The sequence below is a fragment of the Tarenaya hassleriana genome, unplaced genomic scaffold, assembly GCF_000463585.1.
Source record: "Tarenaya hassleriana unplaced genomic scaffold, ASM46358v1 Cleome9, whole genome shotgun sequence".
Taxonomy (NCBI): Eukaryota; Viridiplantae; Streptophyta; class Magnoliopsida; order Brassicales; family Cleomaceae; genus Tarenaya; species Tarenaya hassleriana.
The window spans coordinates 2,404,878-2,431,744 of record NW_010971389.1 but is presented as its reverse complement, the minus strand read 5'-3'; the positions used below and the strand labels follow the sequence as shown (position 1 = coordinate 2,431,744).

At 38.8% G+C, this 26,867-nt stretch overlaps 10 protein-coding genes and 1 pseudogene across 11 annotated transcripts in view; 7 read left to right on the top strand and 4 right to left on the bottom strand.

Annotated features, from left to right (window-relative positions):
* Positions 1-1,289, top strand: part of LOC104803964 (putative nuclease HARBI1) — a 2,962-nt gene extending 1,673 nt beyond the window's left edge. The window contains exon 2 of the mRNA XM_010528079.1: positions 37-1,289. Within this exon, the coding sequence (XP_010526381.1) occupies positions 37-1,145 (1,109 nt within the window). The 3' untranslated portion in view covers positions 1,146-1,289. The remainder of the gene's footprint in view (positions 1-36) is intronic.
* A 209-nt stretch (positions 1,290-1,498) lies between these two features.
* LOC104803963 (transmembrane protein 230) lies at positions 1,499-3,550 on the bottom strand. Its single transcript, XM_010528078.2, has 3 exons — positions 3,458-3,550; positions 2,681-3,176; positions 1,499-1,824 (listed from the first exon to the last, which is right to left on the bottom strand). Exons 2-3 carry the CDS (start codon positions 2,868-2,870, stop codon positions 1,703-1,705), a joined length of 312 nt encoding a protein of 103 aa, XP_010526380.1. The 5' UTR covers positions 2,871-3,176; positions 3,458-3,550; the 3' UTR covers positions 1,499-1,702.
* Positions 3,551-3,579: 29 nt separating this feature from the next.
* On the top strand, positions 3,580-4,269 carry LOC104803961 (annotated as a pseudogene).
* Positions 4,270-6,021: 1,752 nt separating this feature from the next.
* Positions 6,022-6,641, bottom strand: LOC104803960. The gene has a single exon (XM_010528077.2). It carries the CDS (start codon positions 6,470-6,472, stop codon positions 6,269-6,271), a length of 204 nt encoding a protein of 67 aa, XP_010526379.1. The 5' UTR covers positions 6,473-6,641; the 3' UTR covers positions 6,022-6,268.
* Positions 6,642-7,326: 685 nt separating this feature from the next.
* On the top strand, positions 7,327-8,260 carry LOC104803959 (18.5 kDa class IV heat shock protein). The gene has a single exon (XM_010528076.2). The coding sequence runs from the start codon at positions 7,522-7,524 to the stop codon at positions 7,996-7,998; it is 477 nt and encodes a 158-aa protein (XP_010526378.1). The 5' UTR covers positions 7,327-7,521; the 3' UTR covers positions 7,999-8,260.
* Positions 8,261-9,025: 765 nt separating this feature from the next.
* Positions 9,026-15,261, top strand: LOC104803958. 2 transcript variants are annotated; one of them, XM_010528074.2, is made up of 21 exons: positions 9,026-9,367; positions 9,941-9,992; positions 10,080-10,156; positions 10,246-10,379; positions 10,470-10,566; positions 10,645-10,702; positions 10,800-10,908; positions 11,005-11,128; positions 11,214-11,400; positions 11,537-11,838; positions 11,966-12,054; positions 12,129-12,199; positions 12,469-12,579; positions 12,689-12,754; positions 12,933-13,070; positions 13,193-13,298; positions 13,378-13,449; positions 13,566-13,624; positions 13,706-13,853; positions 14,041-14,207; positions 14,643-15,261. In XM_010528074.2, the coding sequence occupies exons 1-21, from the start codon at positions 9,315-9,317 to the stop codon at positions 14,964-14,966; spliced, it is 2,544 nt and encodes an 847-aa protein (XP_010526376.1). In that variant the 5' UTR covers positions 9,026-9,314; the 3' UTR covers positions 14,967-15,261. The 2 variants fall into 2 exon arrangements, with proteins under 2 accessions (XP_010526376.1, XP_010526377.1); XM_010528075.2 differs by having other exon boundaries at positions 9,739-9,992.
* A 127-nt stretch (positions 15,262-15,388) lies between these two features.
* LOC104804524 lies at positions 15,389-17,720 on the top strand (the record flags this gene model as incomplete). Its single annotated transcript, XM_010528837.2, has 7 exons — positions 15,389-15,529; positions 15,652-15,757; positions 15,837-15,908; positions 16,025-16,083; positions 16,165-16,312; positions 16,500-16,666; positions 17,102-17,720. Coding segments are annotated over 7 exons (1,017 nt in total), but the record flags the coding sequence as incomplete, so codon positions are not given.
* Positions 17,721-17,847: 127 nt separating this feature from the next.
* Positions 17,848-20,181, top strand: LOC104804523 (the record flags this gene model as incomplete). The annotated part of the gene is made up of 7 exons (XM_010528836.1): positions 17,848-17,988; positions 18,111-18,216; positions 18,296-18,367; positions 18,484-18,542; positions 18,624-18,771; positions 18,959-19,125; positions 19,561-20,181. Coding segments are annotated over 7 exons (1,017 nt in total), but the record flags the coding sequence as incomplete, so codon positions are not given.
* A 316-nt stretch (positions 20,182-20,497) lies between these two features.
* LOC104803957 lies at positions 20,498-22,839 on the bottom strand. Its single transcript, XM_010528073.2, has 5 exons — positions 22,651-22,839; positions 22,169-22,386; positions 21,467-21,709; positions 21,140-21,288; positions 20,498-20,874 (listed from the first exon to the last, which is right to left on the bottom strand). Exons 1-5 carry the CDS (start codon positions 22,738-22,740, stop codon positions 20,693-20,695), a joined length of 882 nt encoding a protein of 293 aa, XP_010526375.1. The 5' UTR covers positions 22,741-22,839; the 3' UTR covers positions 20,498-20,692.
* A 313-nt stretch (positions 22,840-23,152) lies between these two features.
* Positions 23,153-24,082, top strand: LOC104803956. The gene is made up of 2 exons (XM_010528072.1): positions 23,153-23,570; positions 23,888-24,082. Exon 1 carries the CDS (start codon positions 23,254-23,256, stop codon positions 23,524-23,526), a length of 273 nt encoding a protein of 90 aa, XP_010526374.1. The 5' UTR covers positions 23,153-23,253; the 3' UTR covers positions 23,527-23,570; positions 23,888-24,082.
* On the bottom strand, positions 24,027-24,834 carry LOC104803955 (chalcone synthase RJ5-like). Its single transcript, XM_010528070.2, has 2 exons — positions 24,706-24,834; positions 24,027-24,612 (listed from the first exon to the last, which is right to left on the bottom strand). The coding sequence occupies exons 1-2, from the start codon at positions 24,737-24,739 to the stop codon at positions 24,236-24,238; spliced, it is 411 nt and encodes a 136-aa protein (XP_010526372.1). The 5' UTR covers positions 24,740-24,834; the 3' UTR covers positions 24,027-24,235.
* Positions 24,835-26,867: the final 2,033 nt, after the last annotated feature.

Sequence of the window (26,867 nt, the reverse complement as noted above, 5' to 3'; positions counted from 1 at the left end):
TTCCCCCCTCCGCCGCTGCGGGAGAGGAAGCTCCGGGTCCGGCGACGGATAACCCGGGACCTTCCGGGTCGGGTTCGGGTCAGAGGAGGTTGTGGGGGAAGGAGCGGCCGACGGACTGGTGGGACCGAGTAAGCCGACCAGATTTCCCGGAGGAAGAGTTCCGGCGAGAGTTCAGGATGAGTAGATCGACGTTCAACCTGATCTGCGAGGAGCTACAAGAGGCGGTGACGAAGAAGAACACGATGCTCCGAGACGCGATTCCGGCGCCGAAACGCGTCGGCGTCTGCCTTTGGCGTTTAGCGACTGGCGCGCCGCTCCGCCACGTGTCGGAGCGGTTCGGGCTCGGGATCTCGACCTGCCACAAGCTCGTGACCGAAGTCTGTAGAGCGATCAACGACGTCCTGATGCCGAAGTATCTCCGGTGGCCGTCCGACGAAGAAATCAGATCCACGAAGGAGAAATGCGAATCGCAATTCAAAATCCCTAACGTCTTGGGATCGATCTACACGACCCACATCCCGATCATCGCACCGAAGGTCCATGTGGCGGCGTATTTCAACAAGAGGCACACCGAGAGGAACCAAAAGACGTCGTACTCGATCACGGTCCAGGGGGTGGTGAATTCCGAGGGGATCTTCACCGATGTTTGCATCGGAAACCCGGGATCTCTAACCGACGACCAGATCCTGGAGAAATCGTCTCTTTTCCGGCAAAGAGCGGCGCGTGGGCTCCTCCGAGACGGATGGATCGTCGGGAATTCTGGGTTCCCGCTGATGGATTGGCTGATGGTGCCGTACACGAGGCAGAACCTGACATGGACGCATTACGCGTTCAACGAGAGAATCGGAGAGATTCAGGCGGTGGCGAAGGCGGCGATGGGGAGGATGAAGGGTCGGTGGGCATGTCTGCAGAAGAGGACGGAGGTGAAGCTGCAGGATCTGCCGTACGTGCTCGGCGCGTGCTGTGTGCTTCACAACATCTGCGAGATCAGGAAGGAGGAGATGTCGCCGGAGCTAGTGTTCGAGGTCTTCGATGACGTCACCGTGCCGGAGAATAATCTCCGGTCGGCCACTGCGGTTCAGGCGCGTGACCACATCGCACACAATCTCTTGCATCGTGGGCATGCCGGAACGAGTTTTCTATAGCCACGATAGAGTCTGACTGTTTTTTTTCTATTTTTGGCTGGGAATTTGCAAAATGTTTTTTTGGGTATTGCAAAATAATAATAAAAAAACGTTTTGTTAATGGACATTTATGGAATCATAATGCCGTAGAGCTTAAAAAGACAATCTTTGATATTTTGATATTGCAAAAGAAAAAAAACAGCATATGCTGTTACATCTCTCTAGTTTTTGGTTGGGCATTGGGTGTCATATCTCACCAACAAGAACAAGCCCAACAAGTATTCATAGCATATTGTCTCTATCCATTTCCCGGGATACACAAAATGCATCCATTTCTATCCTGATTGGACTCAAATTGATCAAAGACAATGGCATATATAGATCTGGCATGACTATTGATCACAAAATTATTTAACACAGAACAAGAATCACAAGAAAGAAGGGATACATATCAGACGTGGACTCGACTCAGCTAAGCTAAAAGCTCACAGAAAACACAGCGTTTCAGCGACGAACTCTAGTGAGAGTGAACTATATACATTGGGCAGATGCGAGATTTGGGGCGATCTTCAAAGAGGCTAAACGGGCGGTATGTTTGAAAAGGAGAAGCCTTTGTATCCTTTGTAAGCGTAATACGCAATCCGTGTATAGTAAAACCCGGGGATAAACAGGATACAGCCGAGAATCACAAAGAAAATACCTGATTCATCAATGAAACAAACACGAGTTATAATATAACACCTTTGCTCATGACCAAATGGGTTGTTGCCTAAAGAGAGGTGGCATCTTGTTCTGTCTGTTTAGAACCCAAAGATGCTCTTCTCTGTAACCAAATTAAGGAAACGACAGGAAGAAAATGAAACACAAGAAAACAATCAGAAAGAGGAAACTTGAAATGTTCAGTTGACGAAACAATGAAACAGTTGAAAGAAAATCATGTTTTACTATGCTAAAAGTTTTGGGTTTATAGAACAGAGGAGAGGTGTAAAAGTGCACCAACGATCTACCTATTCAGAGTTTCTGGCAGGAGACAGGATCAGAATAAACAAATTCAACGTAAACCTAAAGCCAGATTTCGAGCTGAGGATCAGAACAAACACTTCTTGGTGGAAAACTCAATCACAATTGAGATCAGATGAAGAAATTTGTTCACTTGTAGAAAAAAATCCCACATTTTTCACCATTTGGAGAGGAACTGAAGCCTTCCGCCATATAAAGGAAATCCAGAATGTTAAAAACAAGAAGACAAATTTAGATAGAATCCGAACCCCAAGATATTGCAGAAATCTCGTGTGTTAGGAATATTCCAGAATTACTTTCACATTTACCAAATTTACCCTAATTTCTCAGCAAATCGAAAGCAGGAAACCAACTAAATCACACAGAACCTGAGCTAATTTCCACAATCTAGCTTAGCCCAAATCACGAAATAGATTTTCAGTGAACTTAGACAAACTAAGAGGAACTCAAGCATGACCAAATATCCCCCAAATTCTCCCATTTTCGGAGAGAACAACGGAATTTCCAGGGTTAAAATTAGCAAAAAGAAAACGTACCGTGGCCGCGATCACCGCCTACTCGGTTGTACGCCATGAAGAAGCCAGAGACAATACCTAGGGTTCCAAACACGAGAAGAGCTACGGCTAGAGAGATCTCCTTCACCGGAGGTCGATTATTCACGGTGTAGGAAGTCCCGATCATGATATCTTCGTCCGAAATCGAGAACGCATGATCCACGTACGCCATCGATAGCACCAGAGCAAGCTCACCAGAAGATGATCGGACCAATATAGAAGAAGGAAGCGAGAACAACGTAGTATCAAGTTTTTGTCGTGTGAAGCTAAAGATCGGATTCGGAGCTTTCAGATGAAGAATCAAACTGTTTTGCTTTCAGATGAAGGCGGCGGAGATGGAAAACGCTCGCTGCTATTTTCTCGTGATATCTAATTAGTGGCCCAATCATGTCGGATATGCTATTTACAATGGAACTGCGTGCCGTTTAGCTTCCACCTTTTTCTCATCGAACGGCACGAGGTGCGATTCTTTTCCACACTAGAAAATAAAAAGAAAATAGAACAATGGTTATTTACAATGCCTTATCATTAGCATACCACGTAAAGGTATTATTTTATTTACACAAAGTTTCCCATAAATTGATTTTCCTTTTGTTACAAGACGCCTATTAAGAATTTACGATTCAACACATTTATTTAATAAAGTATAATAGATAATATGCGATGTAAGATCATTTTGATTACTATAAACTAATATGAGTAATCTATGTTCGGTTATGATTGCAATTTTTAAAGCGACAATTGAGCATCATCACTTACCTACAGCAGGGTCTTTTCATTGGTGAAATTGGAAAGCAGGAATATCATATCCTTCCCACAGATAACTGTACTCTAGTGTCCAAACAAGGCAACTCCGAATTGTTCCAGAGGAGAGACGACAGAGCTTTCGGAAGACCCGACGACAATGGCTCCGAAACCCGATCACCAAGCCCTAGCCTCTGCCTCTGCCTCTGCCTCCGCCGTATCGGATTCATTGACTCAGTCGTCGAACGATCCGATCTTCCACATTCTCCGGATCCTTCCGTTCTCCTTTCTCCGGCCGCCGCGTCGCTCCCCTCCTTCACGCTCCCGTCGCCAATGACGGTTTATTCGCTGATCCTCCTCGCCTACTTCATGGACGTCTCCGGCTTCGTCTATGACGTGATTGTCGAGCCTCCGGGTATCGGATCGACTCAGGATCCAGTGACAGGGTCCGTACGACCCGTCGTGTTCGTGCCGGGTCGGGTCAACGGGCAGTACATCATCGAGGGTCTGTCGTGGGGTTCGTGCTCGGTGAGATCGGGATCGTGATGCTGGATCTGGCGCTTGATAAGAACAGGGCTAAGAGCGTCCCCGTATCTCAATTAGGGTTGGATCGGTCGTTGCAATGTGTGATGGGATGCCGAATTTTAGATCGATCGATTGGGAAAGTTATGTCCTTTTTGGTGCTTATAGGCGTTTTTATGGTCAGCGTGGGAGTTTCATCTACATTATAAATATTAAACATTTGCTGGTATGTGAGAATTTGGATTCTGTATTCACCTGTTTGCTTGGCGTTTGATCAAGTGGAAAATATTTATGTTTTTTTTTTTACAATGACAGCAGAAGAGATCCATCCAAACATCCGGGAAGTATTGTTTTATGTTATGTTACGGTTTTCCCATTTTTGGTATAGAAGCATGAAAGCATGGGATTACTACATATAGATCGACCATATATGTCTCAAATTCCCCACCATCTATATCTGCTGCGATCACATCAATAAACGCCGTAACACACACACACACACACGCATATATATATACATATATGTATATATGTGTATATATATTGTATACATGTGTTTATGTGTGAGAGAAAACGAGGCATGTACGAAAAGGCCACGGACTGTGCGTACCTTTGGCTTTTCGGGCACAGAAAGGATTGTAATCCCAAAATAAAAAACGGTAGACGTTACGATGTGGGTCTGAATAACGGAACCTTGTCTAAATCCGAAATAATTGTCGGGTGAGGTACGAACTACGAAGATGAGATATATATATATATATATATATAGTAGGTAAATAAAATAGTAATTTTTTTTGTTACTCAAGATGCAGGTGATAATATATTGATATCATATGCTATTTATGAGCCCATAATCAAATATTATTTTGTTTTACACCGACCGTATAATTCGAGTTTTACAGCCGAATCAGTCGACCGGGGTTAGATTAATAGTAATTCTCTCTTGGGTAAACAATGACATGAATGCTGTCTTGTATATATACACTCATATGTACTAGCATGTATCCACGTGTATCTATATATTATATATGGATATATACATATGATATTTATAAGGTCTGGGTACTGTTTAGTCGCTGAGATTATGTAATATACATATATATAATAATATGTATAATATATATGTATATATATATGCGGTGAATGATAGAGTGCAGTACGTCTCAAATCAAACAAAAGGAAAGCGAAATCTGCAAGGTCGCGCAGCTTGTGCTTATCCAGCGCGACAAGACGATAATCAATACACACCTGTCCACGTTGTCTCTTCTCATACATTATATATATATATATGTATATACGCACCAATTGATTGTATAAACAATTCGAACATCACCATATATCATCAACGGATAACGATATGACTCCCGAATTTTATATATTTTCAACATAACCTGATCTAGTTCGTGGATCCCAAATTCTGTGACGTGTTTTTTTTTCTTTTTGTGAATTACTTTTGTCTCAATATTATTATTATTATTATTATGATTATATAGATTGCATCAAATCTAATTAAATCGTATGTAATCATAGTCGAATTCGAAACAAAGTTGTCATATAATTTTTAAATAATTAACTGAATTGATCAATATCATCGATAGAGTGTAGAAATAACTAAAAAAAGTGAAATAATAACAAATTACAAAAATAAAAAAGGTTGAATTCAATTTGAATATAAAAACGACGTAAAATATTGATTATATAAATGTATAAAATATAATCTCTAAATATTTGAATTCAAATCCATTGAATGGAAGGATTGACCAGAGGAATGTTTGGCTGGCCACGGATTGTGTCAATATATAATTATTATAAATATAAATGTAATTAGTTATATAAAGAGTGTATTATAACATTCACTTATATATATATATATATATATGTATGCATGTCTGCAATTTCGACTTTTTTAATACGATAAGCTGTATATCAGAAATTTGGTGAAATTTCATTCAATTTATAACCAAAATGATGAAATATCAATTTCAAAACTCAGGACCACTGTTACTATTTCATGTCAGTCCAGCTAATAAGGAAAGAGAAAAACACAACATTGCACAGAACCGCAATCACAGCAAAATCTTACAACAATTTTATTCCACAAAAAATACATATATGAAAACATACAAAATAACTTGCGAAATCTCAAATCAAACAATATCACACACACACACACAGAGGAGAAAGGGGTGTTTTTGCAAGAACCCTAAACACAGAGGGACCTCTGGAAAAACCTCGAAAGTACGAGGGGGTAAAAACGAAAAAACGAAAAACTCTCGTCTGCGAAATTTTTTAGGGTTTGGGGGTTCAGTAATAGAGGACGAGACGGCGGTCGCAAGAGGAACAGAAGAATTTGCGGTTGATCTTGAGGCATAGAGGCAGGAAGCATAGGAACCACTTCGTCTCCACGTCGATCGCCTCCACTTTCCCGTCGCAGTACGGACACATTCCCGGCGCTTGTTGCCGACCGAGCTCCCTCTTCTCTTCCCCAAACACGAACACCATACACATTCTATTTCTTTATTCTTCTTCAAAATGATGAAGATGAAGGGAAAAGCCGAAAAGGGTTGTTTTTCTTCAGAGGAAAAAAAAAAAGAGAACAAGGGTTTTTTTCAAAAAAAAAAATTGAATTGAGAGTGGAAAGTACTGGTTTTTTTCCCTCAAAGGATTGGGGGTAGGGCTTCTTGTCGGTCCGACAGGGGATTTATAGAGAATGGAAGGAAGGTTACGTGGCCAAACGCTATACCAATGGATGGTTATATATGTTTTATTTTTTTTATATACGATATATCTTTCTGTCTTTGTTCTCGGGGTGTCTCTTTTATGGTTAGGTTTATGTTTATTGAATACATTATTATATATAGCTTTCCTTTTTTCCCGGTTTTATTTGGTCCATTTATTTATTTTCCATGATTTGTGTGTTGGATCTTGATATATATATATATATAGATATAGATATAGATATTAAAAGCGATGTGTAACTACATGTTTTAAGGATTACACATACACTCTACAAAGATTTCCACGTGTAGTTAACATCAAGGGGTTGTGATCCATATAAAGAGATATACGTGGAACCATATATTTTCAAAGATTTCATAGTCCAGACATTTCAGATATATCAGGTGAGTTAATGTAATTAATAAACACAAATTTTTTTTTTTAGATAATCCAAAAATTTACTAAATCTTTAAACCCATTGATCGGATAAATTCATGTAAATAAGGGAAACTCAGAACCCGAACGGAGAAGGAACTTTGCCGAGTCACACACTTATAATTATAGCAACACTAGACAATGAAACTTCTTCCACAAAATGTGAATTTAATCACAAAACATTGATTCCTATATATATATTCTCGTGCCTCTTATGTACGGCATTGCAAACACATCATTCGTACAAAAGGCCCATTGGGCTTTTAATTTCAACTTCAGGCCCAACCAGTGTCTGTCTTCAAGAACACTCCAGAACTTCTCTCCTCCGCATCATTACGGTTTTCCTTTGGAGCTTCGTTTCACTTATCCGTAAACCCTAAATCCTTGACTTGAAGAAGAAGAAGATGTCGATCATTCCGATCAACGATCGTCGCCGGCTAACTTCCGGCGACGACACATGGGAACCGTTTGATTTCGTCAATTCCTTCTTGGATTTCCCGTCGTCGTTCCCGTCACCGTCGTCCCTACTTTCTCGCCACTTTCCGTCACTTTCCCGAGAAATCTTCCCAGCTTCAACCGTCGAAACGCAGCTGAACTGGACGGAAACCCCGACGGCGCACGTCTTCAAGGCGTACCTCCCCGGCGCGACCCAGGACGAGGCGATCGTGTTCGTCGACGACGAAGGATATCTCCAGATCTGCACGGGTGACAACAAGTTTATGAGCAGATTCAAGCTTCCCAGCAACGCCTTGACGGATCAGGTGACGGCGTGGATGGAAGGGGAATTCCTCGTCGTGTTTGTCGCGAAGGAAGATTTGGCGTCGGAGACGGGAGAGGATCGCAATGTTAGGGTCGTGGAGATTACCGGCGATGATGATTAAGCTTAAGTCGCCTTAATAAATGATCTACTTAAGTAAATTAATCATGTAATTAGGATCGGAAAGAAGTGTGTCCCGTTCTGCGTTTGTGGTGAAGAAGTGTGTGTCGTCTTGTAATCTAGTGGCGCGTGTGAAATTAAATGTCGTAATAAACAATCTAATTAAATAAATTAATAATGTAATTAGCGACAGATTAAGTGTGTTCTGTTCTGCGTTTGTGGTGAAGAAGTGTTTCGTGCAATCTAGTGGTGTGTGTTACCTCACAGATCTGTGTGACGTGGCTATCATTGATTGGTGAGAGCTGTGATGTATCTATATATATATATATATTTTAAAAGATAGAAATAGGAATTTAAAAGAATATGCCTAAAGACATGATTCCCGTTTCTGAGTCAAGATTTTCTGCAGTATATCGTCACTGTAATTTGTAATCAAGACAGAGAACTTGATAAAATAGTTTTTTTTTTATATAATCAATTATTATGAACCAAGTTTCATACTAATCCCGTGAATAAAGATGAACTATATAATTTAAAATATACATTTTTTCTTAAATTTGATATTCGAATTCAAAACAAAAATAAACGTTTTGTATAAAATAATTTATCAATTTTTAAACAATTCTACGGGATTCTATAAAATGGTTTATATTCTAGATAGATTTTAAAGTCAAAATTAAACAAAATAAAATCTTAATTTTATATAATAATGAGAAATAACCCCAAAAACTATAATTTTTTTTAATAAAAAAGATCCATTTGAATAAACCCAAATAATTCTTCAGTTTTTTTTAAACATATAAATAAATTCTTAAATATTACTATACATCCATTTAAAACCTTAGCCAATAAAAATTTCACATTGTGGATTTTAAAATTTTACTTAAATAAAAATATTCGAACTATATAAATTTTAAAATAAATATAACTCAACAAAAATTTTACTTAGAGAATTTGACCCGAACCCGGACCCTAATCTGGACCCGGGAGTTTGACCCGATACCAGCTCAACCTCCCTTTCGATGCTTCTATTCGTCTTTCCGGTAACATTTCCCTTGTCATCATTCCGCTCGCCGAATTTCTTCAACGTTCGAACAAATTCGAACCCGAAACGGAGAAAATTTCATCGATCCAACGATCCAATCGCATGATATTTGCTCCGTATGAAGCATTTTGAACCGGGACTGGAATCCGATTGCGGCTGTCGGCGGACTTCTGGAGTTCTGTTGAGATATTGAGGAGCTATTCTGGGTCTGGATTCTCCTCGGGAGTGAGAGATGATTCAGATTCAACTGGATTCAGAAGATTGATCCGATAACCATGTGGTTTTCCTTCTTGAGATCTAGAGATCGATTCTCCTTGGACGAACTCAGGTTTGTTTTTTGTTTGATCCCGTTTATTTGACGCTCGTTAGGGTTTTTCTCTTTCTGGGTTTTGGGTCGTAATGGTTTTTCCGGGGGTTTACTTTCTCATGTTTGTTCTGCTAACTAAATGTCAATCAGCGATTGATAATTTGATATCTGCCTGATTTAACTTTAATTGTGATTGAGATATTATGTGTTTGAGCATCTAGATCCATTTTTGTGAAATTTGAGTCGTGAGATATTTTGCTTCATAGCTTCACGGAACATGGATAAGTGTTGAACTGGACGCGAGACATTATACTCATTGTTGCTGATATTTCTGGGGAAATTTATTTGATGATTACGTTTAACTTGTATTGAATTCGATTACACTGTTGAAGGCCATTGTTCCAATGCATTTGGGTAGCCCTTTCCATTTTCTGTGAGCTCCTAGAGCTTGAAGCCAATCGGGTTTGTCAAATGCGACAATCGTGATCATATGAGGAAAGACTTGCTCTTAAACTTTCATTGGTTTAGAAAGGTTCAGTCTCGATATTGGATGATTATAAGGTGAATCATGAATGTGAAAGCTTTGGTTTTTAGGTATTTGACTGAGCAGTTGAGAAAGGTTCAGATTGTTAACGAGATCAATAAGGTCAGCAGGATAGTCTTATCCTTTCGTTTTAGTAAATATGTTTCTATGTTATGCTTTAATATTCTTATACCACTTTCCATTTTAAAGGACTTTGTTGTTGAGGCACTGAGATCAATCTCGGAGATATTAACATATGGCGATCAGCATGACCCCTCGTATTTTGAGTGAGTCTCTGTGCTTACACTTGATACCCATATTTCAAATTTTGCATATTTTGAGTTTTTCCATTTGTTGATATCTGTGTTTGCTGCAGATTCTTTATGGAGAAACAAATAATGGGAGAGTTTGTGCGTGTTTTGAAGGTTAGCCGGACAGTGACTGTTTCTGTTCAGTTGCTGCAAACCTTGAGTATTATGATCCAAAACCTAAAAAGTGAACATGCCATATGTGAGTGCCTTTTGATGCAATTTTCCTGTGTTTGAAGAGGTTTTGTTTGTTACAATATACTGATGGTTTTCTTTCGGTAACTCTATGCAGACTACATTTTCAGTAATGAACATATAAACTATCTAATAATGTATACATTTGACTTCCAACATGAGGAGATTCTGTCTTACTACATATCTTTCTTAAGGTACGACTCTTTTGCGATCTTGGCTTTGGTGAGTACATATTGACCATATCTGATGACTGTTTATTACCCTATATGTAGAGCTGTGAGTGGAAAGCTAAACAAGAATACAATATCATTGCTTGTTAAGACGGATAACGTGAGTTTTGTTTGATTTGCATTTTCCTTTTCCTTTAGTGAGCTCAATATGCTTCTGTTTTTGCTTTCATATTTTAATTCTGTGTTTCTGCGTTTAGGATTTAGTAGTTTCTTTTCCCCTTTATGTCGAAGCCATACGATTTGCATTTCATGAAGAGAATATGATACGCACTGCGGTCCGTGCCCTGACTCTCAATGTTTATCATGGTGAGTCCACTTATACCAATTCTTTTCATTTTTTTTTCCATTTTGCACTCTCTTTCTTAAAGATAACTATTAACGCCTTTAGTTTTCTTTTTGCAGTTGGAGATGAATCTGTGAATACTTACGTAGCAAGTCCTCCGCACACAGAGTACTTTTCAAAACTAGTTTTGTTTTTCCAAAAGCAATGCAAGGATCTGAGTGCAATGGTGTTGGACACCCTAAGGTAAGATCCAGCATAATTCTCTCAGTTTCATTTTCAATGGCAAAAAGCTCTTCTTCTGAGGATTGTCATTTTATTGTTCTTAAAGGAGTCCATCCCCAGACTCGAGGACAAAACTTCTTGCTGCCACTGATGGGATCGAGGACGCACTGTACTATTTTAGTGATGTTATTTCCGCTGGCATACCTGATATCGGGAGGCTGATAACAGACCACATTCTGCAGCATCTAACTCTCCCACTAATTCTTCCGTCTTTGTGCATTGAGACTGTTAATGTACATGCCCCTTTTTATTTGTTGAATTCTTTATTCCTTTTAAATTATTTAATTTATTTTTTTGAGTCTTTAGGCTTTATGGTGTATGATCCTACAATCCTAATTTGGTCTACTTTTGGTTTCTGGGTAATTTCAGGATATCCCAATCGACCCGGTCACTTCCCTTTATCTGCTTTGCTGCATCTTGCGTGTAGTTAAAATCAAAGATTTGGCAAATACAACTGCTGCTGCTCTTTTCTGCCCCATAAAGGCGTTCATTTCAAGGTCTCACGCTCATGAAAGCTCTACACTTGGAAATCAACATCAAGGCAATGGTATTGCTGAGAAGAAAATTAAGCAATGTTCAAGCGTTGCAGTATCAAGCGAGGGCATTGATTCTCACAGTTGCATTGAAGATACTGAGAAAAGTAACTTCAACAACCCACATTTGACGTTGAGGTAATGTTTTAGCTTTTAGCACCTCCAGCCTAGAAAAATATCATGATGTTTTCACTGTTTAAGGGTATTATGTTGTCCTGTGGCTTATTCTGTATTCACAGCTTTAGTTGATGTCTTTTGTAACTAGGGAGACTTTGCTTCAGTATATTTCAGAAGGGGATGAGGTAGAAGCGGTGGGTTCTTTATTTGTGATGGCCACTTTGTTGCAAACGAAAGGTATTGTCGTTGGCCTTTCTCAAGAACTCTTTCTTTTGGGGTTTGAACTTCTTACATGCTGTTCAATTTTGTAGAACTCGAAGAATCAATGCTTGATGCCTTTGGCATTCTTCCTCAGCGTAAGCAGCACAAAAAACTTTTGCTGGTGAGTTGCTGTTATTGATATCAGTGTTGTGGTGCAACCTGTCTTGTCCAGCATGTCTCTAATAGACAGGGTTATATTCAGTATTTTCGATTTTAAAGAATTACAGCCCCTGCCTGTCAGGGGTCCTTAAACCACTTTTGCTCGAGCACTTGTAGATGGCATGGATTGAAGTTTATATTTTTTTTCTTCCTGCCGGAAAATACCTCTTGTTTAATTGTTTTCCCTGTTCATTTCTATTAAAATCTTAATCTGGTACTTATTTCCTACAGCAATCTTTGGTTGGTGAGGCCTCTGGTGAAGAACAACTCTTTTCACCCGAAAATGGGTCCATGAGAGATGGCACAAGCAGTGACATTGATTTGTATTTACAGAAGTTGGAGGTACTCTACTGCATCTTAATTTTCCCTTGACAGTTAACTCCTCCCTCTTCATTTCAATCTTTTGAATGTGTTAGTTTGATTTACTTCTTCCTCCAACTATGCCCAACAGGAGCAATTTGGATTATGCTGTTCACTGCCTGGGGTAGGAATTAACCCCAGTGAACATAGAAATCAGGTATATCACCTAAGTTGGTAAAATTATTTAAAATCTAAGCATTGTATGCATGAGTAGGTTGCTATGCAGTGAATGAGACTTGAAAGGATAACAAATAAATCAAACTTTTTTTGGCCTGACCTTCCTAGATTGAAATTTCCCAAATGCTCGTCTTAGTTGACTAATGTATATTGTCTAGGTGGTGGACGCATTGGTCAATCTTCTCTGCCGAGAAAACATATCTGCTGAAACACTGTGGGATGGTGGTTGGCTTTTACGTCAATTGCTTCCTTACAGCGAGGCAGAATTTAATTGCCAACATCTTGAGATGCTGAAGGTATGTCGCTTTCAAGATGTTTTTTTTATTGAGCCCCACTTGTTTATCCTCTCTTTCTATTATTCAGATTCCTTATTCAGCATTGCAATAACGATATGTCGATATTACAATGGTCCGGACAGTTTTCATATGAGAAATGCTCAAGCGCACTTATTCGGGAAATTAAGGGTACCTGGTCTGATCTACTCATCCCAGTACTGCTTGATGAGTGGAAAAAGTGCAAAAGAGGCAAGTATAAACGTTAAAAGCGGTTTTCAAATACAGAGAATATATTCATTGTGTCTAATACTAAATCTCTTTTTGACAGTGATTGAAGCTCCATCACCTCGAAAAGAGCCTAAATTCATTCTTCTCCAGCTGAACAAATCTTCTTCTGATGGTAGAATACTCTTTGTCCATTTCCTTCTTCTCTGATCGTGAATGATCTTTTCCCTCTTCTGTTTATCTCCCTCATCAAACCTTGTAAATCATTCACAAATTGGGAACTTTGTGCAGATAACGTTGTTAGCGAATCATCATTCACGGCCGGTGAAAGAATGTGCGAGTTGGTAAAGGTTCGTCCAGTGAATTGCTCTCTTAACCAAGGCAGCATGTGTGGTTGAGATATCTGATAAATCTAACCTCTTCTTTCTTAGGTCTTTTTGCTTCTTCATCAAATCCAAATCTTCTCGCTTGGTAGGCCCTTGCCAGAACAGCCTCCAACCGATCCACCTGAGATGTCCCTCGCTACAACTTCTGGTTTGGATGTTTCAGTCCCGAAGCCTGGCACCGAACTGAAACTAGGTTAGTTCTTACAACTGCATGATCTACTTACAAGACTGTTAATGCCGGATGTGAAAGAACGTTAATATTTTTCTTGTACAATTCCATTTAATCTTGCGAATAACAAAAAAATAAACTTGTTCTGTTGATTGAGTTCTTATCATCTCAGGAGGGAATCATTCTCATCTTTTGGGTTTGTTCTATTCAGGTGATGCAGTGCCCTGTAGGATTGCCTTTGAAAGAGGCAAGGAACGGCACTTTTCCTTTCTAGCATTCACATCCGGGTTATCCGGGTGGATCGTCCTTACTGAAGAATCGCCTTTGAAATCAGATTACGGGATTGTCCGTGTCACTGCACCTTTAGCCGGATGCAATGTAAGTACTCGCTTCTATCGTCCTTTAGGTAATATACATGTGAAAGGGGTGGTTTAAATACAAAATTTAGATTTTTTTTCAAAATATATATCATATATTAGGAGTTGGTTTGGGTCAGCTAACCCGAATCCGAAATCAAGAGATTCAATAGGTTTGTAATATATATAAAACTTTGGGGCAACAAATTTTTTTACTGTTCATTCAGGTATCCACGGGTAATACCGTGATCTCAGACCCAATTGCCCGAATTCAAACCTGATTTTCGGGTTTTGGCCACATTATAACTCGATTTCATCTCATATAGTGTTCGGGTGTCTGAATCAGTTTTTTTTTGCCTAGCCCCACGTGAAAGATCACGCATATATGGCATTTACAAAGATATCGACCATTATATTGTACATGATCACACAATAATTTCTCTTTCGTGTTTATCAGCCTCGGATAGATGAGAAACACCCTACATGGCTACACTTGAGAATCCGTCCATCCGCCTTACCATTCTTGGATCCAGCAAAGCGTGGAGTCTATGAGAAGCTCAAGACGAAAGGTCTGGTCGACGGGAGATGGACATTGGCATTCACGGATGAAGTATCTTGTAAATTGGCTTACTCCATGGTCGTGGACGAGATCTGTAGACAAAGCAACGAGGTCGAAAGAAGATTAAAACCATTGCTCGAGCTCGAACAAATTCAAGACCAATCGAACCTTGCATCCGATTCTTCCTCTTCTACTTCATCATCACCACCGTCTTCGGGCTGAGCTCAGAATTCGGGTATTGAACTTTGGTCCCTACTTGTAAATGAAATATTTGAAGCACCAGTATTTAGAGATATATCCATAGAGTAGTGTTTCCATTGTTCTTTCCTTCACCTTTTAAGTTTGGGTGCCTTATTTTGCAAGTTATCATTCGTTCACCACTTCGTCTCTCTAACCCTAGAGTTCGTGTTTCTGTTTCCTGTTGGGCTTTTTTCCTGCTCCCTTTAATAATTTTTGTATGTTTTTTTGTATCATCATTGTATATTTGATGCAGTTTTATAGTGATTTTTCCTCTTCATATATATATATATATATATATATAAAGATGGTCTAATTTATTGATTCACTTCTGATGTATATTAATTATTTCAGTGACTTCATATTATCATATTATTTTAGTATTCAAATGAGATTTGCCTACATAATTGGTGGTGGACGCATTGGTCAATCTTCTCTGCCGAGAAAACATATCTGCTGAAACACTGTGGGATGGTGGTTGGCTTTTACGTCAATTGCTTCCTTACAGCGAGGCAGAATTTAATTGCCAACATCTTGAGATGCTGAAGGTATGTCGCTTTCAAGATGTTTTTTTTATTGAGCCCCACTTGTTTATCCTCTCTTTCTATTATTCAGATTCCTTATTCAGCATTGCAATAACGATATGTCGATATTACAATGGTCCGGACAGTTTTCATATGAGAAATGCTCAAGCGCACTTATTCGGGAAATTAAGGGTACCTGGTCTGATCTACTCATCCCAGTACTGCTTGATGAGTGGAAAAAGTGCAAAAGAGGCAAGTATAAACGTTAAAAGCGGTTTTCAAATACAGAGAATATATTCATTGTGTCTAATACTAAATCTCTTTTTGACAGTGATTGAAGCTCCATCACCTCGAAAAGAGCCTAAATTCATTCTTCTCCAGCTGAACAAATCTTCTTCTGATGGTAGAATACTCTTTGTCCATTTCCTTCTTCTCTGATCGTGAATGATCTTTTCCCTCTTCTGTTTATCTCCCTCATCAAACCTTGTAAATCATTCACAAATTGGGAACTTTGTGCAGATAACGTTGTTAGCGAATCATCATTCACGGCCGGTGAAAGAATGTGCGAGTTGGTAAAGGTTCGTCCAGTGAATTGCTCTCTTAACCAAGGCAGCATGTGTGGTTGAGATATCTGATAAATCTAACCTCTTCTTTCTTAGGTCTTTTTGCTTCTTCATCAAATCCAAATCTTCTCGCTTGGTAGGCCCTTGCCAGAACAGCCTCCAACCGATCCACCTGAGATGTCCCTCGCTACAACTTCTGGTTTGGATGTTTCAGTCCCGAAGCCTGGCACCGAACTGAAACTAGGTTAGTTCTTACAACTGCATGATCTACTTACAAGACTGTTAATGCCGGATGTGAAAGAACGTTAATATTTTTCTTGTACAATTCCATTTAATCTTGCGAATAACAAAAAAATAAACTTGTTCTGTTGATTGAGTTCTTATCATCTCAGGAGGGAATCATTCTCATCTTTTGGGTTTGTTCTATTCAGGTGATGCAGTGCCCTGTAGGATTGCCTTTGAAAGAGGCAAGGAACGGCACTTTTCCTTTCTAGCATTCACATCCGGGTTATCCGGGTGGATCGTCCTTACTGAAGAATCGCCTTTGAAATCAGATTACGGGATTGTCCGTGTCACTGCACCTTTAGCCGGATGCAATGTAAGTACTCGCTTCTATCGTCCTTTAGGTAATATACATGTGAAAGGGGTGGTTTAAATACAAAATTTAGATTTTTTTTCAAAATATATATCATATATTAGGAGTTGGTTTGGGTCAGCTAACCCGAATCCGAAATCAAGAGATTCAATAGGTTTGTAATATATATAAAACTTTGGGGCAACAAATTTTTTTACTGTTCATTCAGGTATCCACGGGTAATACCGTGATCTCAGACCCAATTGCCCGAATTCAAACCTGATTTTCGGGTTTTGGCCACATTATAACTCGATTTCATCTCATATAGTGTTCGGGTGTCTGAATCAGTTTTTTTTTGCCTAGCCCCACGTGAAAGATCACGCATATATGGCATTTACAAAGATATCGACCATTATATTGTACATGATCACACAATAATTTCTCTTTCGTGTTTATCAGCCTCGGATAGATGAGAAACACCCTACATGGCTACACTTGAGAATCCGTCCATCCGCCTTACCATTCTTGGATCCAGCAAAGCGTGGAGTCTATGAGAAGCTCAAGACGAAAGGTCTGGTCGACGGGAGATGGACATTGGCATTCACGGATGAAGTATCTTGTAAATTGGCTTACTCCATGGTCGTGGACGAGATCTGTAGACAAAGCAACGAGGTCGAAAGAAGATTAAAACCATTGCTCGAGCTCGAACAAATTCAAGACCAATCGAACCTTGCATCCGATTCTTCCTCTTCTACTTCATCATCACCACCGTCTTCGGGCTGAGCTCAGAATTCGGGTATTGAACTTTGGTCCCTACTTGTAAATGAAATATTTGAAGCACCAGTATTTAGAGATATATCCATAGAGTAGTGTTTCCATTGTTCTTTCCTTCACCTTTTAAGTTTGGGTGCCTTATTTTGCAAGTTATCATTCGTTCACCACTTCGTCTCTCTAACCCTAGAGTTCGTGTTTCTGTTTCCTGTTGGGCTTTTTTCCTGCTCCCTTTAATAATTTTTGTATGTTTTTTTGTATCATCATTGTATATTTGATGCAGTTTTATAGTGATTTTTCCTCTTCATATATATATATATATATATATATAAAGATGGTCTAATTTATTGATTCACTTCTGATGTATATTAATTATTTCAGTGACTTCATATTATCATATTATTTTAGTATTCAAATGAGATTTGCCTACATAATTGGTGGTGGACGCATTGGTCAATCTTCTCTGCCGAGAAAACATATCTGCTGAAACACTGTGGGATGGTGGTTGGCTTTTACGTCAATTGCTTCCTTACAGCGAGGCAGAATTTAATTGCCAACATCTTGAGATGCTGAAGGTATGTCGCTTTCAAGATGTTTTTTTTATTGAGCCCCACTTGTTTATCCTCTCTTTCTATTATTCAGATTCCTTATTCAGCATTGCAATAACGATATGTCGATATTACAATGGTCCGGACAGTTTTCATATGAGAAATGCTCAAGCGCACTTATTCGGGAAATTAAGGGTACCTGGTCTGATCTACTCATCCCAGTACTGCTTGATGAGTGGAAAAAGTGCAAAAGAGGCAAGTATAAACGTTAAAAGCGGTTTTCAAATACAGAGAATATATTCATTGTGTCTAATACTAAATCTCTTTTTGACAGTGATTGAAGCTCCATCACCTCGAAAAGAGCCTAAATTCATTCTTCTCCAGCTGAACAAATCTTCTTCTGATGGTAGAATACTCTTTGTCCATTTCCTTCTTCTCTGATCGTGAATGATCTTTTCCCTCTTCTGTTTATCTCCCTCATCAAACCTTGTAAATCATTCACAAATTGGGAACTTTGTGCAGATAACGTTGTTAGCGAATCATCATTCACGGCCGGTGAAAGAATGTGCGAGTTGGTAAAGGTTCGTCCAGTGAATTGCTCTCTTAACCAAGGCAGCATGTGTGGTTGAGATATCTGATAAATCTAACCTCTTCTTTCTTAGGTCTTTTTGCTTCTTCATCAAATCCAAATCTTCTCGCTTGGTAGGCCCTTGCCAGAACAGCCTCCAACCGATCCACCTGAGATGTCCCTCGCTACAACTTCTGGTTTGGATGTTTCAGTCCCGAAGCCTGGCACCGAACTGAAACTAGGTTAGTTCTTACAACTGCATGATCTACTTACAAGACTGTTAATGCCGGATGTGAAAGAACGTTAATATTTTTCTTGTACAATTCCATTTAATCTTGCGAATAACAAAAAAATAAACTTGTTCTGTTGATTGAGTTCTTATCATCTCAGGAGGGAATCATTCTCATCTTTTGGGTTTGTTCTATTCAGGTGATGCAGTGCCCTGTAGGATTGCCTTTGAAAGAGGCAAGGAACGGCACTTTTCCTTTCTAGCATTCACATCCGGGTTATCCGGGTGGATCGTCCTTACTGAAGAATCGCCTTTGAAATCAGATTACGGGATTGTCCGTGTCACTGCACCTTTAGCCGGATGCAATGTAAGTACTCGCTTCTATCGTCCTTTAGGTAATATACATGTGAAAGGGGTGGTTTAAATACAAAATTTAGATTTTTTTTCAAAATATATATCATATATTAGGAGTTGGTTTGGGTCAGCTAACCCGAATCCGAAATCAAGAGATTCAATAGGTTTGTAATATATATAAAACTTTGGGGCAACAAATTTTTTTACTGTTCATTCAGGTATCCACGGGTAATACCGTGATCTCAGACCCAATTGCCCGAATTCAAACCTGATTTTCGGGTTTTGGCCACATTATAACTCGATTTCATCTCATATAGTGTTCGGGTGTCTGAATCAGTTTTTTTTTGCCTAGCCCCACGTGAAAGATCACGCATATATGGCATTTACAAAGATATCGACCATTATATTGTACATGATCACACAATAATTTCTCTTTCGTGTTTATCAGCCTCGGATAGATGAGAAACACCCTACATGGCTACACTTGAGAATCCGTCCATCCGCCTTACCATTCTTGGATCCAGCAAAGCGTGGAGTCTATGAGAAGCTCAAGACGAAAGGTCTGGTCGACGGGAGATGGACATTGGCATTCACGGATGAAGTATCTTGTAAATTGGCTTACTCCATGGTCGTGGACGAGATCTGTAGACAAAGCAACGAGGTCGAAAGAAGATTAAAACCATTGCTCGAGCTCGAACAAATTCAAGACCAATCGAACCTTGCATCCGATTCTTCCTCTTCTACTTCATCATCACCACCGTCTTCGGGCTGAGCTCAGAATTCGGGTATTGAACTTTGGTCCCTACTTGTAAATGAAATATTTGAAGCACCAGTATTTAGAGATATATCCATAGAGTAGTGTTTCCATTGTTCTTTCCTTCACCTTTTAAGTTTGGGTGCCTTATTTTGCAAGTTATCATTCGTTCACCACTTCGTCTCTCTAACCCTAGAGTTCGTGTTTCTGTTTCCTGTTGGGCTTTTTTCCTGCTCCCTTTAATAATTTTTGTATGTTTTTTTGTATCATCATTGTATATTTGATGCAGTTTTATAGTGATTTTTCCTCTTCATATATATATATATATATATATATAAAGATGGTCTAATTTATTGATTCACTTCTGATGTATATTAATTATTTCAGTGACTTCATATTATCATATTATTTTAGTATTCAAATGAGATTTGCCTACATAATTTTTTTTAACTCAAAAGTAATCAATTACGCGGTCACCCGAGCAACGAGTCTACAAGGTCATGCGGCCATGTCATTACCAAGAAAGCGTGATCTTAAGCTTCTGTCGGGAAAGTTCCAGTGGTTTCGGAAGTGTTTGTAGCAACTGAAATACGCGTATGTATATGGCCGGTAAAGTAAAAACCATAGCTAAAAGTTCCCAAAAGGAAAATGGCATAGCTACTCACATATACCATGTATGATATATGACAAATTGTACACATGTTATTTTGGTTCCAAAGGGTAAACCTTATGTACTCTGTTTCAAACAAGATATCAACCCTAAGACCAGACATTTTTCATTTCTTTAATCTCAAGGATAGGTATGAAGAAAAGGGTTGCTATCTGTCTAATCTAAGTTGTGGAAGCCAGGGAGAAGCGACGTTATAAAGCCAAAGACGATCATCTGAATCTCTTTGACGATTCCCCACCATTGGTTTCCCACTTCTGCTTCAACTGGATTCTCATTCTCATTTGCTCGGTTCCCGTTATCCGCATGCTGAGCTTCATTCTCTTCTCTACCTTGTCCTTCTGCACATAATGTAACAGCTTCAGTTAAAATGTATATGACGATGGCTTCAGATAATTCTCCTAAAAATTTGTCTTCCAAAGCCGAGTTCGAGCATAACACAGGTAGGCAATGAGATATCATGATATGAAAAGACCGAAATTTTAAGGACTTAAAAGGTTGTATAGCAACGTCAAAGCCATGAAAGATGCCAATATAGTACTAAGGCCAGAAAATGATAAAATCTTCAAGTGTAATGTTGAATATGCATAATATATATATATATACCCGGAGCAGCATTATCGTTCTGTGGCCTTGCAGCTGCTGGATCATTATCAGCTCTTAGAGCAGGTCTTTGATGCCGTGGTGCAGCTGCTGCCCTCTGCATGCCTTGGGAAAGCCATTGAACTAACGGAGTAAGTGCTCCAGTTTGGTATCTGTCAAATTCAACAGTCAAAGCATTTAAGCTTCTAACTTTACTGCTTCTGAACATAAACCAACTAAAAGCCTCAAGGCCTTCAGCAATTGCCAAGGCGGATGTTCAGCACTGATTCCTTGTCATACTCTAGATCCCACGGTTCTTGAAGAGAAATCTAACAGATTTTTGAGACTTACAAGTATATAATTGAAGCGAAAAACACCAGAACGGCTAGCCTTTGCCTTGATCCATCTTGGTTGAACAAAAAGATAACAGCAGCCAGCTTGAGTATGAGAAATAAATCAAGCTGGAACGCTATCTGGAATCTCCTTACAACGACTTGTCTTTGATGAGCAGGTTCTTGCTGCTGACCCTGTTGTTGTTGCCCACCTTGTGCATGTTCATCACCCCCAGTCGCAGCCTCATTACTTGACCTCGTGCTATAAGAAACAAAAGTCAATTACCAAAACCATAACCACGCTCATACACCTCTTTAAACTCACCAATGACTCGAAAATCTGATTTAAATTTGGACACACACTTGATGAACTGCTCGTATTATCAACTGGGTTAAACTCATAAAGTCCATGCTTAAGTGACTACCTTGTCATCCTCTCAAAGGGCATTGAACTGGAATCTAGTATCCAATTCTAGAGAAATCCAAACCGGTAATTCTGTTCGGTACATAGACGACCCAATGATCCTAACAAGCAATACTCGGTACGACACGATATTCTTAAGATCTAGCATAAAATTCTACAATATTTTTGTTCCGGGTAAGGAACCTGGGAATGAGAAGCTTAACACCTCAATAGAGAGGTCACACAGAACGGCAACAGCAATATAAATTATTAAAGGTAATTCACCAAACTCATGAAAGATGGAAGAAAACTACTTACGTTGGGATATTGTATGTAAGCGGGATAAGGTTATTAGAAGGAAGACCAGCAACATGTCCTGTAAAAGGAAGGACAGGGACCGCATAGATGCCAGCTCCTCGGTTCGTCTGTTCCTCGTACTGCGTTGGATTCATTCCAGGAGCTAGAAAAGGATACCAAACCGGATACATCGGGAAATCCCCATTTGGATAAGTTTGAAACCCAGAAGGCGCTGAAGCCTGGAAAATCACACAAAATTAACTCAAGAATCAACACAAGATACAACACAAAGTTACTGGCTGCATTAAAAGATCGAATTGGCTCAAAATTAGGCAACGGAGCTCCAAATTCGCAAACCCTAATTGATCATATATTCCCAGATGGGCATGATCCAACAACAGAAACTAAAAGCCCTCTATCACTCATCATCAGATCAAAAGGCGGGGCATCGTAGAAATCGAAGAAAAGGATAACCAGGGTGAGAGATGTATAAATCGACCAACCTGGGATTTAATGTCTGCATCATCGGGTTTTGTGTCACCGGAAGATTGCTGTGAGGTTGAAGACGGCTCCTTTTCGGGTTCCTCCGCCATTATCAAAGGATCAAGATCTTCCTCAACACTCTTTTCTCTGTCTTCCTGAGTCCGCCAAAATGTCCTCCCCGTTCCTTCTGAGAGCTTTGGCGGCTTTGGCTGGGCGAACTACGTCGCCTCTTCGTCATCCCTCCAATGAATAACCGCCACGTCATCCGAGCTCGTAACATAGTTAGCAATTTGGATTATTGGAATAATGAAGATTAAAAATGGATTTCTTTCTGTATAAATAGCACATAACTTCCTATGCTTTTCAAAATATTAAAGACTTATTTCTTAAAATATATGAAATACTCTACTGCTAACTACTATATAAAAGAACAAAATAAAATAAAAAAATCGCAAGAAGTGTTTATTAATTATAATCAAATAATAGATCAATAAATATGGTGGGGCTCCGACCCGATTCAAGAATTTTACCCGTGGACTCTTCCCGATCCCCATTTTTCTGGGAAGCTAGGGTTTGCTCGGTTTCTCTCGATTCAGCGAATCGGAACCCACGGGAACACGACAATGGCGATGAGGAGGGTGTACAGTGAGATCAAGGGGAAGAAGGTGAAGGAGCTTCCGAGCTACTTCAAGCCGATGTTCTCGATTGAGAACGCGAAGAACGCTGTGAAGAGAGGTCTCGACAATTACAACGAAAAGTACATTCAGACCAGCTCCGTCGATCCTCTGCTTCATGTCTGTTTCGGTGGCATGATCTTATCGTACCTTGTTGCTCTTCCCCACGAGCGCCGCCACCTCGAGCACCAGCAGCATGCCAAGGAGCATGGCGGTCACTGATGCGGAGGAATCGTTTCGAGCCTTTCGTTTCTCGATGATTAGAGGTGTGTACAAGGATTGAATTTCAATTTCCTCCGATTATTCGTTTTGGTGTTACTGTGTGATCCTTGGGGATCCTAATTCAGAACTGTTAATCATCTAGATGATTTTGGTATCGGTAATTAAGTGTTTTACCTCTACTGCGATTCGGCACCACGTATTCGGTGATGTGGGATTTCATATTGGGGAAATTGATTAGTGCGATAGTGTAACAGTTTCTGCCTGTGTCCTCAAAGTGCCCGTCTTCATGAAGAAAAGGTTTGTCATGAATTCATCAAATCAATTTTTACTAACATGGCTCATGCTTTTGTTTTCCGTGCAGATTCGGTGGTGCAAAATCCTTCTTCGTTTGTGAAGATCGTGTTGCTCAATGTTCTTTTTTCAAATTTCCTGGATCTTGTTGACCAGAAATACCTTTGTTTTGAATTGCATTTCGTACGTAATAAAAGAAGCATGATCCATAAACAGTGAAACACTCTTTTGATTGCATATAAAAATTGTCGGGCATTTATTGTTATTGACATATTGAAGTACCGTTGCTTTATTCATTACCAGTTCAGAGCAGATCACAGACATTCCTTGATCTGCCATTGCTGACCACAAAAGGTATTATTCTCTATGCTTTATTTTGCTGGTCCAATCTTATGTGAGAATGAACTCCATTGGAAAGTTAGACAGCTAATTCAAGCGTAGGAGGCAAAGGCACCATCTGTAGCACAACAGCGTCAAGGGTGAGACCGGCTCCAAACCCGACCATGACTCCATAATCGGAACCTTCATTCCTCTGCTCAACCATCCTTTTCTTTACTTCATTGAGGACGAATAAGGTACTCGAGCTCATCATGTACCCATATTCTCTCCACACCTTCCTTGAAACCTCTAATTTGTCCTTATGTAGCTGCAATTCTGCTTCTATTCTGTCGAGCACTGGCTTACTTGTTGCCTGCATCACCCAGAACACCGCGTTCCAGTCTTTGATTGTGTCGGTGCCCGTATCGTGAAGCATTTTAGTCAAGAAGTCGTTGAGGTGACAACTAATGGCCGAGGCTGTTACCCGCTAACCCAAGGTAAGTAAATTCAGTCTGATCACAATCAGCCTAAAGTTAAAGAATCACATCTTGTAAGAGAGGAACACATTACCTATGAATCCAGGGACCTTTGTTCTTCTGTCCATTGAGAATCCATTCTCATTCACACGCCCACAGAGAGCCCCATCTGAATCCGGAATGATCGTTTGCGCCCCGCCCACTATCCGGAAAAATGGCCGTTCACATGACTTATTATTATTATTATTATTATTATTAACCACTATCTTTTACGATAACTTCAAATCTAAAAAATATAACCGGTGTCTGGTATCAAATCTAAAACCCTTAATTATTATCCTAATATTATTGGAATAAATAAACCAAAACCAAATGTAAAGCATACTAATATCTAAATTTTATGCAAACTAAAACTTTCAATAGCATTCTATATAAATGTTTCGGTTCTTTTCTAAAAGTTTCTCAAAATAATCTTTATTATTTTTGTAAAATGGGCATTAAAATGGGAAAATCACTCAAATATACGAAAGGGGTCGCAACAATTTCAACGATACACCCAAAAGTAAATTTTTTTTTCAATTCTATACCACTTTTGGGTTTAAAAAATCCGAAATAACCTTTCTTTCATATTTTTTACGACTTTATTACGACTGTTATATAACTAGTATACGACTAAAAAAAGAAGTATTTACGATCATATAACAACTAAAGATCTTGTAAACAATTAGATGTATTTTTTGCCACCTCATTTAGAATCAATTGCAACTGTATTTAGAATCAATTGCAACTGTATTTAGAATCAATTACGATATTACAATTATAATTACACTGTTTTATTAAGGGTAATATGGTTTTTTTGAAGTAAATTTAATGAGTTATATTTTTTTTGGTGTATCCGAGAAACTCCTGCGACAGGTTTGGTATATCTGAGTGATTTACCCATTAAAATATAAAAGATTTTCAAATTTAAAGAGTAATTATTTAATCAAATAAGCACCAAAAAAACAATGAAAAAAACCAGAAGAGCTGTGGAAAGGGCCTTTTGAGCCCAACGCTAAATGAAAGATTTTTAACTCATTCTTATTTACTAGGCCCACCTGCATTACAATATATGCCCATTGTTGAATTTGTCATCGAAATACCCACGCGCATGTAAAGCGCGTGATATCCACATCCCAGTAAGTCGACGAGATTGGCTGTTTTTGTCCCCACTCATGTAACGTTTTACATATTTCTTCTAGTAAGTAGCATATCTACATATATATATATATATGTGTGTGGCTCGTTGACTTGGTGAATGGTTGATATATGCAAGTCTTCTCGAAAATCGATTCAAACCTATGGATTTTCTAGTCATAAATAACGAAAACTTATATAAACAATTCGGAACAAATTTGAGCTTAATTTAATTGAAAAAGTCGTCTAATGAATATTATATGGGTTGCTTTTAAATTGACCCATATGGATGCTAAGAGAATAATACGAGAAATGGTCAATAATAACATGCACGTAAATCATACTCGGTATGCCCCCCAACATGCACATGCATATGGGACAACTTGTGAGACAGAAGAGCTCTGTTATGCTACATGCGGCAATATTATATATATATATTCTTTTATACAATATTGGAACCCAAAATAAATTAATTTCATGATCAACAACGATATATGAAAAATGCTGGTATATACGATAGTGTGTGTAATTATTTTTAGCAAAAACAATTTTACTACTCATAGGTTAATTATGCAAAAACAATCTAACGCTTAAATTTAAGGAAAATTCCCAAAAAAATTATCCAATTATGAGATAACTATCACATTCATCACGAATTTTTAAAATTTCCAAATTCATACTGGATTTGAATTTTTTGTCTAAAAAATCATTCGAAATTTAAATTTTAACAAAATCTTCATCGGAACAGAATTAATTTTGCCACGTAGGCATAAAACGCTTACATGGCGCCTACGTGGCATGTACGTGTTTGCCACGTAGGATACACGTGGCATTAATAATAAAAAAAATTGAAAAAAAATTGAAAAAAATGTAAAAAAATTATAAAAAATATGAAAAAATTACAAAAAAATGTAAAAAATGTAAAATTGTAAAAACATTTTCAAAAAATGTAAAAAAATGTAAAAATTATAAAAATTGTAAAAAAATGGCAAAAAATTATAAAAATTGTAAAAAATGTAAAATTGCAAAACATTTTCAAAAAATGTAAAAAATTGTAAAAAATTGTAAAAATTGTAAAAA

Excerpts from the sequence above, each read along its gene's own strand:
- LOC104803963 (XM_010528078.2), bottom strand. The coding sequence starts at position 2,870 with ATGGCGTACGTGGATCATGCGTTCTCGATTTCGGACGAAGATATCATG. Across the intron at positions 1,825-2,680 it reads AGGCGGTGATCGCGGCCACG|GTATTTTCTTTGTGATTCTC; the intron begins GTACGTTTTCTT and ends TTGATGAATCAG.
- LOC104803960 (XM_010528077.2), bottom strand. The coding sequence starts at position 6,472 with ATGTGTATGGTGTTCGTGTTTGGGGAAGAGAAGAGGGAGCTCGGTCGG.
- LOC104803959 (XM_010528076.2), top strand. The coding sequence starts at position 7,522 with ATGTCGATCATTCCGATCAACGATCGTCGCCGGCTAACTTCCGGCGAC.
- LOC104803958 (XM_010528074.2), top strand. The coding sequence starts at position 9,315 with ATGTGGTTTTCCTTCTTGAGATCTAGAGATCGATTCTCCTTGGACGAA. Across the intron at positions 12,755-12,932 it reads CCAGTGAACATAGAAATCAG|GTGGTGGACGCATTGGTCAA; the intron begins GTATATCACCTA and ends TATATTGTCTAG. Across the intron at positions 13,450-13,565 it reads GAACAAATCTTCTTCTGATG|ATAACGTTGTTAGCGAATCA; the intron begins GTAGAATACTCT and ends AACTTTGTGCAG.
- LOC104803957 (XM_010528073.2), bottom strand. The coding sequence starts at position 22,740 with ATGGCGGAGGAACCCGAAAAGGAGCCGTCTTCAACCTCACAGCAATCT. Across the intron at positions 21,289-21,466 it reads TTCGCTTCAATTATATACTT|ATACCAAACTGGAGCACTTA; the intron begins GTAAGTCTCAAA and ends TGAATTTGACAG. Across the intron at positions 20,875-21,139 it reads GAACGATAATGCTGCTCCGG|AAGGACAAGGTAGAGAAGAG; the intron begins GTATATATATAT and ends CATTATGTGCAG.
- LOC104803956 (XM_010528072.1), top strand. The coding sequence starts at position 23,254 with ATGGCGATGAGGAGGGTGTACAGTGAGATCAAGGGGAAGAAGGTGAAG.
- LOC104803955 (XM_010528070.2), bottom strand. The coding sequence starts at position 24,739 with ATGGACAGAAGAACAAAGGTCCCTGGATTCATAG. Across the intron at positions 24,613-24,705 it reads AAAGGTCCCTGGATTCATAG|CCTCGGCCATTAGTTGTCAC; the intron begins GTAATGTGTTCC and ends AGCGGGTAACAG.